This window comes from Euleptes europaea, chromosome 17, assembly GCF_029931775.1.
Source record: "Euleptes europaea isolate rEulEur1 chromosome 17, rEulEur1.hap1, whole genome shotgun sequence".
NCBI lineage: Eukaryota > Metazoa > Chordata > Lepidosauria > Squamata > Sphaerodactylidae > Euleptes > Euleptes europaea.
Genome location: NC_079328.1, coordinates 1656284 through 1671745, shown reverse-complemented (window position 1 = coordinate 1671745; position 15462 = coordinate 1656284). Strand labels below are relative to the sequence as shown.

The window sequence follows — 15462 nt, the reverse complement described above, 5'->3', positions numbered from 1 at the left end:
CTATAGCACAATGCCCCACAAACAATGTAACAGGACTAGGATCACAAAAATCAGAAACAATGCCAAAAAAGAGTACCAGAAATGATATATCACAGTGTAAACAAACAGAATTACAAAAGTAGAAAGCAATGCAATAAGGGCATGATAATGCCTGCAATAAACAGCGGGATAGACCCCTTTCCTTGTGTTGCGTACAGGCAGGGACCAGGCTGAGGTGCTTGGCCTCTGACTCCACTCCCAGCAATGGAGAGTACTGGGGGGAGCAGAGCCTGTTGCGGTTTACTCTTCCCGGTAGTGTGTGTGGACTGAGTGCGTAACCAAGGCAGCACTCTAAACAAGGAACAGGTTCACTCACCAGTACGAGTTCCTTTGCGTCATGGTGTAGGCTCTGTCCTCCCAGGTTCTGCAGGGACACCAGAAGGGCAGGAGCTGGTAGCTGGCACCTAAGCAAGATAATACTGTGCGCAGAGATCTCAGCACGAGCAGCAGAGCTTGTAGTAATTAGCAAAGTTGTTCCCACACTGACTGACTGGCCAGCCTAAGATTTATGGCTGTTCCTCCTAAACTCCCTGGGCCAGCTGTTCTGCATCACTCACTGGTGTCTGCTCCTGCAAACACCTACGACTAATTGCCTGCAATCTCACGCTGCAACGCCTCTCCTGCAAACTGAGCCGAACCTTTGATCTTTGACGGCTAACTGGGCTGGGCAGGTCTAGAGGTGATAACCTTTTCTGTTCCTCTGCTCCTTCCCAATATGTACCACCTTCTTCTGCATCTGTCATCTTTGCTGGTTCAGACGTATGGTCCAGTCGCCCTGGTAAGACTTACACCGGTGCATCCTGCTCTGCCACTCCTTCCTCCTCTTCTTCCGAGGAGAGTTCAGGCTGACTCACGACACCTTGCCAGGCAGTGGTCCAGAACCAGGGCACTCAGTTTCAGGCCACAAGGAACCAGATTTTCTTCATGGCCCGTTTCTCCTTGGGATCAGGTTTCCTTTCTGGTCTTGTCTGTGCCTGGTCTGTTGCCGTGCCCGGGCCGTGCCTGATGGAATGAATCAGTCATGACAGCAGGAAAGCGCCCACTGTTTCAGTGCTCTGTCTTTTGGGAGGGGAGAGTGGCCGTGTCGGTCTGCAGCAGAAGAGCTCGATTCAAGTCCAGGAGCACCTTAGAGACCAGCAAGAGTTTCCAGGTACGAGGTTTCAAGAGCCTTAGTTAAATGAGATTGCTTAAACAGCCAAAAGGCCACAAGCAGCACCACACTAATATAACCCCCCAAATTAACACTTTTTACATTTAATTACTGCCCAGAAAAATTTAGCCACTAATAATGTAATTCTTTTATTTGTGCCAAATGGCAACCATTGAATTAAGCTTTGCTGGGAGAGATAAAATTTATAAAGTAAAAGTTGTCCTAAATATTTCCACTTCAAATCATCCCAACGACAGCAGTACAGCAAAATGTTCCAGGTCTCTATATGGCCATCCTCACAGACGCGGCTTCTGTCTGAACAGGGAATGCCTGCAGAGCGTCCTTCGGTAACCATAGGCGGGAACACATTCAGCCTAGCCAGCATAAACGCTCTTCTATACTGATGCACCGTTAAATTAAAGAGAGGTTGTGGAATGGATTTAGAGGGGATTAACCCATGAGGGGCCACAGAGCAGACTCGCCGAGCGCTCTCCTGCGTACTCCTGAGTTCAAGAGACGTCACCCTAGGTTTCAAGAGTCAACACTGATGAAGGGGGCTGTGACACTCAAAAGTCCATACCCTGAAAATCTTGTTGGTTTCTAAGATGCTCCTGGACTCGAATCGAGCCCTTCTACACCTCGTACCTGTTCACACATGGGAACTGATCACTTAATGACTTCAAAACGAACTGGTGACTTGAATGTGTAAAGGAGCCGTTCAAGGTCCAATGCCACATACACAAATTTCGTATTGCTTACTAGAATATGTTTATGCGTCCAGTGACGTGCATCAAACAGTGTGCGTGTCTGCATGAGTATCCCTGAGTTAAAGGCTAAAATATTCTGGGACTAATTTGGGATTCTGTTTGTCCTAAAGATACCTAAGCATCCTGTTTTGATGAGTATCGGCAAAACCAGATTTCTGGAGTTCATACCTAACGAATTGAGGCTGCCGAGCAGACTTTATATGTTCACTGCTCTGAATAAAATTAGTCTCTCAGCCCCCCTTTGTCTGCAGCTCATTTTCAGTTTTAGCACTTTGGAATGTGCTTTGTTTCCCCCGCTGCAAAGCCCCCTCTCACAAACAGACGCACTCTTAATCACTTTTGACTCCCCATAATCCAACATATGGAGAGACCAATTAGGAAGGACCTCTTTATATTTTCCTTTATTTAAGATATTAATATGAATCAAATATTCAGTTGCAGTGATTAGTGCTTTCTAGGCACAAACATAAAAGCAAATTACTGACGTTTAGTGGTATTTAAGCATCTTCTGTGGTCCTGCAATTCCAGTTGAGACTCTTGCAGACCATGGAGGAATGCAAGACTTGTGTAGTCTGCCCTCCCTGCTTTTGCATGACATTTGTTTTTATGTAGTTCATAAATTGGCAAGCTCTAGCTAGCACTTGCCCTGAAAACCAGACTCGTGTATCCACTTCCCATCTAGACATTATGGAAGCATTTCCCTTCTGCTCTAATCAAGCTGATTGCCATGCCCCTTTTGTGCTTCTGCACCCTGAGTTCCTTCTTTGCAACACCCCTCCTACCTTCTGACTGGGATATGAGGACTCACGTTTCCATTCCCTGGTGAAAAGAGCTTTGGTTCTTGAAGGTGCGGTCCCTTATTGGTCTCTAAGGTGCTCCTGGACTCGTATCTAGCTGTTCTACTGCAGATCAACATGGTTGCCCTCAGAAACTCACTAACACACTGCATTTAAAGCTGTTCTAAGAGGATTCATGATACAGAAGCATATGGCCTGGAAGAAAACTCAACTACAATTCACCAATAATATACTTTGGGATTTACAAAAATTGGAACAAAAACTTATTATGGCCATACATGAAGAAGAAAAAAGGAAATATTAATGAAGATCTCTGTATCTAAACATCAATTGAATTTGGTAATGATGGAGGAAATGAATAAAAATTTAAAATCTGCCAAACAAAAGTACTTTGAACATGCTAATAAACCTGGAAAAGTTTTAGCAACCCAACTAAAAGACTCATTTCAAAAGAAGATCATAACGAAAATTCAATCCGCTAAGAGACCAGTATATACAACTTTGGATATACAAAAAGAATTTGTTTCATTCTATACTAAGCTATATCAGAAAAATAACATTTCAAAAAAAAAAAATAGACAAGTTTTTAAATTCAATACAGATGAAAGCTCTTTCAACAACCCAACAACAATTGATAGATGCTCCAATTACAAAGGAGGAACTACAAGAAGCAATAATGAAACAAAAAACGGACAAGACACCCGGACCAGATGGAATAACTGCGCTATTTTACAGGACATTCAGTGATAATTTAGTGGAATTTTTCTTATTACTTTGCAACACAATTTTGGATAAGGGAGTATCCCCAGAGACTTGGTCACATGCATTTATATCATTAATACATAAGGAAGGAAGAGATCCAGAAAAAACGTCAAATTATAGACCTATCTCATTGCTAAATGTGGATTATAAGATTTATGCCTCGGTCTTATCGAATAGGGTGAAGCATTTTATTAAAGATTTAATACATGAAGACCAAGCAGGCTTTGTTCCAGGAAGGCAAATCAAAGACAACATACGAATTTTATTAGATTCATTGGAATATTATGACCAGAATATCCAACAATCGGCTGCCTTTGTATTTTTGGACGCTGAGAAAGCTTTTGATATGGTCTCCTGGGATTTTATGAAAAAGATATTGGAGAAATTAAATTTTGGAGACCGTTTTTTGAGAGGTATATCGGCCATATATACATCCCAACAGGCAAAAATCTTGGTGAATGAATCGATGTCTGATAATTGTTCAATTAAAAAAGGAACTAGACAAGGATGCCCTTTGTCTCCGTTACTATTTATTTTGGTGTTGGAATCATTATGTTGCAAGATAAGAGCTATGGAGGACATTCGCGGATTAAAAATTAAAAAACATGAATTTAAACTGAGAGCTTTCGCGGATGACCTCCTGTTAATTTTGGAAAATCCAACACAATCAATGAAGATATTGATGGAGACTTTGGACGACTTTGGAAGAATATCGGGATTTAAAGTTAATCAAGAAAAAACAAAGACATTATTCAAGAATCTGACAGAAAGGGAACAGCAGGACTTTATATCATATACAGGTTGGGAGAAAGCTAATAAGGTCAAATATTTGGGAATTTGGATCTCTACGAAGAAGAAAGAACTGATAACTAATAATTATTTTAAATTATGGGATAAGATAAAAACTGACATGATCATTTGGTCAAATAAAAAGCTGTCACTCTTGGGTCGTATATCAACAGTCCAAATGAATATTTTGCCAAGGATACTCTTCTTATTTCAAAACTTGCCTATAATATCACATGTTAAGTATTTTGACACTTGGAGGAAAGACATATTAAATTTCATCTGGCAAGGGAAAAAACCGAGGATTGCTTATAAACACTTGGTGGACTCTAAAGTTAGAGGAGGTTTAGCACTACCAAACTTTCAACTCTATGCTGAAGCGGCCGCTTTAGTATGGCTAAAGGACTGGATTAACCTATCAAATACACGCTTGTTAGATCTTGAAGGTTTTAACAATATAAGCGGATGGCACGGCTATTTGTGGTACAACAAAATTAAGACACAAGCATCATTTTGTAATCATATAATCAGGTCCTCCTTAATTCGTATTTGGATGAGATATAAACATATTCTTGAACCAGCAACACCGATGTGGATATCATCCCAAGAAATGTTAACATTACGCCCACTTAGGCCGGATAAATTTGTTACTTATCAGGAGTTAACAATCTGGGAAGGGAAAAAATGCTCACTAAAAGACTTTCAGTTACTTAAAGACGATTTACAATGGCTTCAGTATTATCAAATCAAATCAGTTTTTGCACAAGATATGAAAAATGGATTTTCCAAAGAAAAATTGCTTTTTCACAGGATGTTAATAGATAATAATACTCAACTGATTTCCAAAATGTATAATCTTCTTTTAACAATATATTGTGAGCAGGAAACAATTAAACCAACAATGATTAACTGGGCTCAAACTGTGGGACACGATATCGCTTTAAATAAATGGGAAAGACTATGGTCGAAAGACCTGAAAGGAATAAATGCACAGTCAATTCGAGAAAATATTTACAAAATGATGTATAGATGGCATTTAACACCAAAGAAGATCGCAAGGATTTACAAAGTGACATCCCCTAAATGTTGGAAATGTAATAAAGAAATTGGTTCATTTTATCATATGTGGTGGACTTGTGATAAAGCTAAGGATTTTTGGGACATGATTTATAATGAACTAAGATTAATAGTACAAACAAATATACCCAAAACACCAGAAATGATGCTACTAAGTATGATACCTGATGACCTGTTAATACAAAGGACTTTTTTGATTTATGCGACAACAGCTGCAAGATTGCTTTATGCAGCAAAATGGAAAGGGGCAGATATCCCTGGGAAAAAAGACTGGATTATGAAAATGTTTGAACTGGTGGAAATGGCAAAACTTACAGCTACTTTAAACCAAAAAGACAATGTACGATTTATGGGGGAATGGGAGGCTTGGATGAAATATTGTGAATATGAATTAGGACTGGGGAAAATGGAAGAGTACCTTTTATTCTGATCTAGATGACATTAGATGACATTATTAACACAAAGAAGTGTAATTAATTATATTAATTATTGTAAATGAAACTTAACTGAGATATAAGAATAATTAAGATCAGATCATATCACGATGGGATAGAATACTTTATTAAGAGGCGGACGGAGGTGATGGGGAAGTCGAAAAATTTTCCTTTATTTTTTATCTTTATTAAGTACTTAAATAATTACAACAACATTAGTTATGATTTAGATTTTCATATTACTTTCATTGTTGTTTGTTTATATGGAAAATTTATATTATAAAAACCAATAAAAATTTTCAAAAAAAAGAAAAGAAACTGAGTTTTTATTTTGCCCCTTCTTGGGAGAGTGACTAGATGTTTCTGGGACCTGGGGGGTGGGGGGTAAAGGAATTGTACACAGTTCTTCAATTTTTTCTCTATTGTGTGAATTAACATTTTATCAGGTCCTCTTTTAGCTAGTGTTTTGAGGCACAAATATTTTTCCTACAATGTAACATTTCTTGGGTTTCCTGTCAATGGGTAATTGGGTTATAACCTAGACTTTGGATGTTTTTGTGTAATTTTTCTTAGCTATTCCAACTTTTCCTTGTTATTTTCTTGCTGATTAAAAAAAAATTTGTTCTGGCAGAGGACACAGCAGTTCGGACAACGGAAGAGGAGAAAAATGTTAATCCTTTCAGTCAGTATTGTGAGAATTACTTTCAGCCATGTAGCCTTACAGGTATGGGCCATGATTTGTGCGTAGTTTTATTTTTGAAGCAAAGTTTTGGAATTGAAATGGAAGGGAACTGATGAAGGAACAAAATCTGTAGAAAGGAGCAAGAGTCCAGTAGCACCTTAAAGACTAACAAAATTTCTGGCAGGAGACAATGGTTAACTACTTAACAGGAGCACGGACTCCGGTACCCAGGCGTGCCACAAACCAAGGTGCCAACTTTGCTCTCATATAAATCCTAGCAGCACCATAACTGGGCCCAGCAACATCAGGCTCATACTCCTGTTCCTCTTCTACGTGATTTATGCCATCACATGCCAGCAATGCCCTTCTACCCTCTACATTGGATAAACAGGCCAGTCCCTGCGACAGATTAATGGACATAAGTCTGACATCAGAAACAACAGGGGAATATTTTAACCTTCCAGGACTTTCAGTTGCTGATTTAAGAGTAGCAGTTCTATTACAAAGGGATGTGAAAGGGAGATTAGAAAGAGAGATTGCTGAATTACAACTAATAATGAAGCTCAAGATAATGCATTCTCCTGGATTGAATAGAGATCTGGGATTCCTGTCTCATTACCAATGCTAATTTCTCCATGCCTACCACCCCTCTGCATACCACACCTAATCCAGTCACTCCTGCTAATGTCATTCACTTGCTTATGACATTTACATTGCCATTGTGTGTCTGATTCGCTCGGAATCACATTCTAGTTGTATCTGAAGAAGTGAGCTGTAGCTCATGAAAGCTCCTACCCTGCCAGAAATTTTGTTAGTCTTTAAGGTGCTCCTGGACTCTTGCTTTTTTCTGCTGCTATTGACAGACTAACATGGTTACCCATCATGAACAAAATCTGGTGAGGGTGAGAAAGCCCCCTGTTTCAAACCAATCATTTCTTGCAGAACCTCCCACGGAAGATCATCTCTTGCAGAACACGCTATGGCCTGAAACCCAAAAACTGTAAGTTATTTTTGCTTTAGAATACAGGGTGTGTGTGTGACTAAAGGAACTTGGAAAGTGTTGTTTTAACTTACTTATTTAAGCCATTTTCTATTTCCTCTTCAAAGACAGAGTTATTCTGGGCTAATTTGGGACCAAGTGTCTCATCACAAATTTCCATTCTGTCCTTCATCCAACAAGCTCAAGGCAACCCATGTGACTTTCTTCCTGCTTTGCCCTCACAGCACCCTGAGAAGTAGGCCAGGGTGAGACGTGGTGACAGGCCAAGGTTAGTCCAGTGCATTTTCTGACTGTGTGGATTATAACCTTCCAGACGTAGCACCCTAATCACCACACCACGCAGGTACTCCATAATACTGCGTGTTGTCAGTATTTCTTTCTTTAATGAAGTATAGCCCACCCTATCCCGGAGGCTCAGGGCAGGTAACAGTGTTGTGATTATTATATTCTGTCGTCACCATAAGTCATTTTGAATATAAAATGTGTTCCACTGCTTCTAAAAGATACGAAGAGGAAAGCTGGGCCAAAGGCCACTTTAGAAAGCCTTCCTTCATCCTGGGAATGGCTGATAGTGACCAGGGGTGCAGCAGGTGTGGCCTACAAGCTCATAGGTTAGGGGATGCCTTTTGGTCAGGCATGCTGAGCCTCTGGCAGTGCCAGCCTTCAAGGGCCCAGCCGGTCCCGTAAGAGGCGTCAGGCTCTTTAAAGCCACTGGCCCCCAAGCACATGCCTATAAAAAACACCAGATAATGGCTCACGAGTGTCTCAGGCAGGGGCCAACTGCTTGAAATGCTGATATCTAGGATTGACAATAGGCAGAATCCACATAGCCAGGAAATGCACTGGACTGACCTTGGTCAGTCACCACGTCTCACCCTAGCCTTCCTCTCAGGGTGCTGTGAGGGCAAAGCTGGTGGATAGGATTCCAGAGTAGAGGTACTTCCGCCATCATGGTCATCCAGAAGGGGCTAGGGCAAGGCAGCAGCCAGATGCCAGCTTTTCCTGACGGTGTGTGCTAGGCCAGGTCGTCTCGGGTTACTACCGGCTACTGGTCTTGAGAGCAGGCTGTTAACTCAGGAATGCAGGAATCCGGGGGAGTCCCGCCAGGAGCTGGAAACCAAAATAAAGTCGGCGTGCAGAGGGGAAGTCAAAAGTCCGGTCCAAGGGTCAGAAGTCCGTTTAACCAAGTCTAGGAGCTTCAGCAACAAAAGTCAGAGATCCTTTTGCAACAATTGCTTTCGCAACGTCTGTCTGTTCCAAGCCTGGGTTTAAGCTGTTTCTCTTTGCCTTAGTTCTCATCCTCAGACAACTCACAGTCTTGGAGCCGTCTCCTTAGTGCCTGTAGACGCGCACTTCTCCTTTTACTTTGCAACTCCATTCTTCCTTTTTGCCTGTGCTGTTGTTGAGTGGCTTCAGGTGAGCTGGGTGGGTCCTGCTTCTGTGGAGTTACAGCTGCATCTGGTTGTGCCAAAGGAGGTGATTCTGTGTTTACTTCCAACTCCTCAGCGGGGCTGGTGTTTACTCCTACCTGTTGTCCTTCGCCCTGCCCTGCATTCTCAGCTGTCTGAGGTGCAATGCCCGTTATTTCTCCCTGCTCAGGCTCTTCCTCTGATGAAGTTTCGCCTGTTGAAGCCTGGGCCATGACACGGTGAGACAAAGTATCCACTATGCCATTGTCCGAATCCAGGGCACATCTGTCCTGTTCTTGAGCAAAATGACAGATGTGAATTTGTTGTTCAGAATCACATTGTTGGCATTACATTATGGTATTTATTTATTTGTTCATTTGCTTGATCTGGTACGCAAGGCCCGGCCCGACCAAGTGAAATGTATGTCATATCCGGCCCTCTGAACAAACAAGTTCGACACCCCTGGTCTAGAGCATTGGGGGGCAGAGCGGAAGCCAATGGCGTCATTTCTGAGAAAGTGTGTGTGTGTGGGGGGGTAGAATGGGTCAGTGAAGGAGGGTTCTCGTGTGTTATAACGCTGGAAAAAGATTTATTTGAACTCCTGTCTTGAACAGGTTGGTGGGTCAGAGTCTGGCACTTTTACAAGGCTTGGAAAACTTCAGTGACTGCAAGTTTTATCTGCCATGTTAAGTCCTAAAGTCAGGGCTGTTTACATTAACTGAAATCAAAGAAAAGCACATTCAGATCTTAGACTGCATATCTTATGAAGCAGCCTGAGGAAATTGACCCTCCTACAGATTGGAGAGGCATTTTCCCAGTAATCATGAGAAATGTTGAGCTGTGGTAGTAGGTGCAAGGTTGGTATGTGTGTACACACGCACACACACACATGCACACATATGAGGTAAAATTCATACAAATGTGCTCGCTGGGAGTGGGAATATTCTTTATACTTATGCCAGGATTTGACTTCCTTGTTTGTGAATGAATTAATTGGACGTGTTTCTCACAAAGAGACCCAAAGGGTTCCGCTGAGGATTATGATCCTTGTCTCTGAAATACGGCTTGACTACCGCAAGCGGTATGTTCCTGCAGTGGTCAGACACAGAATAGAGCAGGGTCTGTTGTCTAGCATGTGCTCAGCTCACGAAAGCGGTTAAACTTAGCAGGTCTACTGGGAATGTGCACATTGTGGGAGGCACTCAGAACCTTGTGTAACAGGGCAGAGCTATGAAGGCTCCAGTGTGGAAATTTTCCCTGACAGTAAAATGTTGAAAAGCTGCTGATTTGATGAATGGCTCATTAGAGATTGGTGTGAGACTTTGTGTCTGGAGTTTGCGCTTAAAATCCTTTCCCTCTTTCATTTCTTTTGTCACTTTAGATACGGACATGGCTATGAAATTTTCTGTGTTGCTTGCAACAGTGCCACAACAATCATTGCCTCTGCGTGTAAGGTAAGAAAAGGGAGTGAGTCAAAGGGCTTGGCCAAGTGACTCCCTTGAGAGGTTTAGTCTCTTTGCTTTAAGAAGGAATATCTTAATATATTGAGATCCATGAGCATGCGTAATATTAACAGAAGGTACTTTATGTACTGTCAGTTGCATAGATGGCAGAAAAGAAAATATCGAGCTTTTTGCAAAGGACGGGGCAGAGAATCAAATTAAGACTCATGCTAAAACACAAGAAGAAGAACTGCTCATTAGTACAGGAGAGGCAGTGTGGCACAGTGGCCGGAGTCTTGGGACCCCTTGCCCAGGGCTGGCTGCTTGCTGCTATCTCACAAAAGCCCATGTGGAGTAGTGGTAAGATTCAGACTAGACCTGGGAGACCCCGGTTCAGTTCCCCACTCTGCCAGGGAAGCCGACTGGGTGACCTCGGGCCAGTCACACACTCTCAGCCCTGACCAACCTCACAGGGTTGGTATAAAGATGAAATGAAGGAGAAGGGAACAGTGTCCACCACTCTGGGTCCCCTTTGGGAGAAAGGTGGGGTATAAATGAAGTAAGTAAATAAAATCTGAGTATAATCTTTTCTTCCCTGACAAATATACCACAGTTCAGTTAAAGTTTTATTCAAAAAGGTGTTCTCTGCCATTCGTGCCAAGGTGCTCAGAGCCGAAAATATGAGGGTCACCTCATTTTACCGTCACAACAGTCCTATCAGGTAGGGCAGGCAGAGAAAGAGGCTGACCCCGGATCACCCAGTGAGTTTCATGCCCAAGGGGGTGGCATTTGACCCTACGTCTCCAGTCCAAGCCCAACAGATGCACCCCCTGCTGTGAGCGTTCCGATGGCCGTTGGAAGCTTGCTTTCATTCGGCCTCTCTGTGTGCTTTTGCTTCCTGTCCTAACAGGCTTCTAAAAAAGAGCATGCAGCCATCATTTTGTGGAGCGCCATGACCTGGAAGCAGCTACAGAGCTTGCCGTTTCACAGTCTGACGGTGACACAGATGGCTTTTTCCCCCACTGGCACATTCCTGTTGGCCGTGTCGAGAGACCGGAAATGGTCTCTTTGGAAATGCAAAGATAGTCCAGCAGAACCAGGTAAGGTTTGGGAGCTGTGCTCGCCTTATCATTTAGAACAAAAATTGAATATATATTTTTAATGTTGCTAGTTGTTTCCTGCCATGGTGAGTGATACATCACTGGTAGCTCTGGGAAAAAACTCAGAAAACTCAGTGTTGCCCCTGACACATATGTGAGAAAGACATGGCTTTACTCATGTGTAAGCTTATCTTTGGGTTGTGCATCTGCTTGCATCGTTTTAAAAGGCCTGGGCAAGGATTGTGTTTAAAGTTTTCTACTGGGAGCCTTCTCCACTGTTGTACTGTGGAAGCGGGTAACAATCCCCTAAAGTGTTTGTGCTGCCTGGGGGCGGGGGGTGGGATGTAGCTGGTAGAGTCCGGCAAGCGGGAGCGCTCTGCAGAGATGTTGGCATTTCTGCCACAGCATTGTGGTGCTGAGGAAGTTGGGGGAGTAGCTCTGCTGAGTACTTTGTTAGTATCACAGCCGGCAGCTCTGCTGCTGAAAGTGTGGTTGTCCGAGGTGGGTGTGATGCCAGCAGGTGACTGAGGAACGGGTGTGTTTGTGTCTCTTCCGCGAGAGCTGCCTGGCAGCACTTCCAGATGCAGGTTACAGACCGGGGTGCTGCAAGGACTGCACTGGATTTGTTGTTATGTAAAGCGAGCCGCATGTGCTGCTTGGTGAGTCCCTGCTGCAGCGTTGCCGTGGCTTTCATGCCAACAGTCTTGTCAGATTTGGGGATGTGTGGGGCAGAAGTGAACGCATCCCCTGAAGGAGGCGGTCTGAGCAGCAGGTGGCATTGTGCCCTGGGTTGGCATGGCAGGGATGGGTTGCATCCTTTGGAAGGGGGCAGGAGCAGCTTCTCATCAGCTGGCATTGCCGTCGTCATGGCCCCAAGGGGCCTGGCATGGGGACGGTCTAGTCTCTTAGGCCAAATAATCTGATCTGAAGAGATGCCCCAGAAGTTTTCGTAGTGATATGGAAGGGTGCCTGCTAAGGTGAGAAGGATCAGAGGAGATGGGAACACAACAGGAATCAGTGGGGGGCGGACTTTATCTGTAGGCTGTCCTTGTCCTGGATGACAGATGGTTCACTTGTCTGAACTTACATGTTGCAATAAGGGAGGCATGTCTCATTCCAGAACCAGCTTTCAGCCTCTTTCTCTGCACAGACCAAAACCAGGTGGTGCACAGCCGCATTATTTGGTCTTGCGACTGGACTCCCGACAGCAAATACTTTGTTACAGGAAGCAGAGACAAAAAGGTAAGGCATGCCAAAGGTGTGTGTGTTTTGCTGGGTGCCGTTTTGCGTTCCCTTTTGTTACATGCTGTATGTCAGGGGCAGTAAAAGCCCTTGTTATGACTGAAGTGCTGAGAGAAATACAGCTTCTATCTGCTGGCAAACCAAGAGGGGTTGTTCTTGGCTAGACCCTCTTGAAGCAAGCCAGATCCCGGTGGCATCAACGGCATCTCCATGACTCACCTGGGAGCCAGCTTGATGCTGTGCCAGTCTGTCAGGTAGGAATGGGCATCAGCCGAGGCTGCTCTTTCCGCCTGCACTGCTGGCACTAGCAGGGCTGCCAGGGCCTCAGTTGCCGAGGCAGAGATCTGGCCCCAAGGGCAAAGCTAAATGTGCCTGTTCCCACCAGCAGCACCCCTGGGTGGTGGTGGGGAATTGCCTGTTGCCGGTGGCTTTTTTAAGTGTGCTGTTATTGAGGAGTAGTTGAATTTGGCTGTCACAGAACCTTATTCGCCCATATCCCAAAACTGTTTGAAAGGCTTTCAAAATATTGTCGAAGGCTTTCACGGTCAGAGTTCATTGGTTCTTGTAGGTTATCCAGGCTGTGTGACCATGGTCTTGGTATTTTCTTTCCTGATGTTTCGCCAGCAGCTGTGGCAGGCATCTTCAGAGGAGTAACAATGACACTGTCCTTCAGTGTTACTCCTCTGAAGATGCCTGCCACAGCTACTGGCGAAACGTCAGGAGAGAAAATACCAAGACCACGGTCACACAGCCCGGATAACCTACAAGAACCAATGTTTGAAAGGCTGCTTGTGCCTAAACTATCAGTAGGCCCACATCTGGGCGCGCGCATTCTGCTTTGCATGAGATGGCTAATTAGTTGAGCTCAACCTTTTGAAAGGATCCAAGGCAGCAAAAAACCAATAAAAAATTAAACCCTGCCTTCCCATTTTGGGATAAAGATGGAAGAAGCACGTACTGTATGCTGGTGTTATCTTCCTCATAAAAGTAATTTGCTCTCATTTTAAATATATAGGGTGTACTGTGTTACTGCAAGTCCTTGTTTGTCTCATGTGGAAGATGTACAGTGTATTAGCAACTAGAGGAGAAATTTTGCTCAAAACATATTCCCCCAGTTGCTGTTCGTTTAACAGGCTTACAGTTGTTGAATATAAGGATTTCAAACAACGGATTATAGAAACGATCGTTGTTGGGGGTTTTCAGAAGACCCAGTCTGGTATTCCAGAGACTGTCAGATGCAGGGGGCTGCTGAAGGCGTCTATTTTGGGGGAAAGGTTTTATGTTTAAGGTGTGTATATTCTTTGCTAAAAGTGAATGGATAAAATTGTGCACCTAGGCCATCCAAATTCTGCATCAGGGAAAGCAGGATCGATGTCGCCTACGTGTCTGTATTAAGCTTATTGATCAGATTTGCATAATTCCTCTTTTGCATCATTTTACTGGTCTTGCTGTTTTGCAGTGTTTCGGTTTAGCTAGTCCTGGGGGAGGGGCAAGAAGCTGGGGGGTGGGGGGGAAGCAGTGGGGGGCTTGCCCAGCAGCTGGCTTGTGAGACCACCGAGCAATTGCAGGATACAGGCTCTTCTAAGCAGATCTTTGGAACCATAAGAGTTAGATCTTTCAAAAAAATTAATGGAAAGGAAAAGATATGCTGATGTATTTTGTATTTTCCTCCTTTTTTTGAAGAATCACAGTGTACAGGGAGTGTACGTACAGGACCTATATTGAGAACTTTGTGCCTTGAAACAGGTTTTCAGTGACACATTAAAGACTAGCAAAATCTCTTCAAGCATCAGCCATGCTTAAAGTGTCCTTCTGTAGCAGAGATTTATAGTTATGTGGCTCTGTGAAGATGATTTGTACCATCAATTTTTTTTAAAATTAGCTAGTTAAATTGTATATTTTTTAAAATCCTAGAGACCCCCCCACCCCCATACACACACACACACACACACACACACACACTATAAAACATCAGGCAGGCAGATAATCCCAGGCCCCAGGAAAACAGTAATGACCATAAGTTAGTTCATAATAATAATAAACAGTTGTAAACGACACTTGAAAGCTTGCAGTGATGGTGGGGAGGGAAGCCCCCCCAACATGAGGACAGCAGCTGAAAAGACTGAGCCTCTCCCACCTTTCTCAGCCTGATATTATTTGAGCATTGGCGTCAGTTGCACAATTCTTTGCACCATAAAGAAAGGCAGGGGAACTCCGCAGATGGTCTGAAGTAGAGCAGGGGAGATGGAAGGCAGGACGAACAGCACGAGGCCTGGTTGCCAGCAGTGTGTCCCGCTAGTGGAGGTGCTTTCCTCTGGCAGAAGGAGGCATCCCCTGGCCCAGGAAGCATCTTGCGTGAGGGGGAGTCGTTTTCTACTGGAGGAAAGCGCCTCTGCTGGTAGGGCACAACTGTGGGATCCAACCCAATGGCTGCACGAGAGCAGGTTTTGTCAGCAGCACTTGCCTTCTGTTGTGATTGGGGGGAGCAGTGTGGGGTGGATGGTTAATAATTGGTTTGGAACAGTAGTTAGGGTACATTTTTACTGAAAACAAGCCAAGGACGTTTGCCGATCATGGAGTGTCTTCTGTTAACCACAGGGCCTTTCCAGATGTTGTTAGCTTTCAGTTAGCTTTGAGCGGCCTTTCTTTTCCTGCTAACAAAGTGAACCAAGAGCTTTAAATATTGCTTTATTTATACAGTCTACAATAAGCTATCTTTTTGCTTGCAAGCTCCATGTTCATTTGAAAATCCTGCCTTTAGTTGTTATCCTTCTG

General features: G+C 43.7%; 1 protein-coding gene across 1 annotated transcript in view; it reads left to right on the top strand.

Moving 5' to 3' along the window:
• ELP2 (elongator acetyltransferase complex subunit 2) overlaps window positions 1-15462 on the top strand; it is an 85291-nt gene that overhangs the window by 60866 nt on the left and 8963 nt on the right. Inside the window, exons 15-19 of the mRNA XM_056862935.1 lie at window positions 6444-6536; window positions 7437-7494; window positions 10285-10357; window positions 11256-11445; window positions 12566-12687. Of these exons, the coding sequence (XP_056718913.1) occupies window positions 6444-6536; window positions 7437-7494; window positions 10285-10357; window positions 11256-11445; window positions 12566-12687 (536 nt within the window). The remainder of the gene's footprint in view (window positions 1-6443; window positions 6537-7436; window positions 7495-10284; window positions 10358-11255; window positions 11446-12565; window positions 12688-15462) is intronic.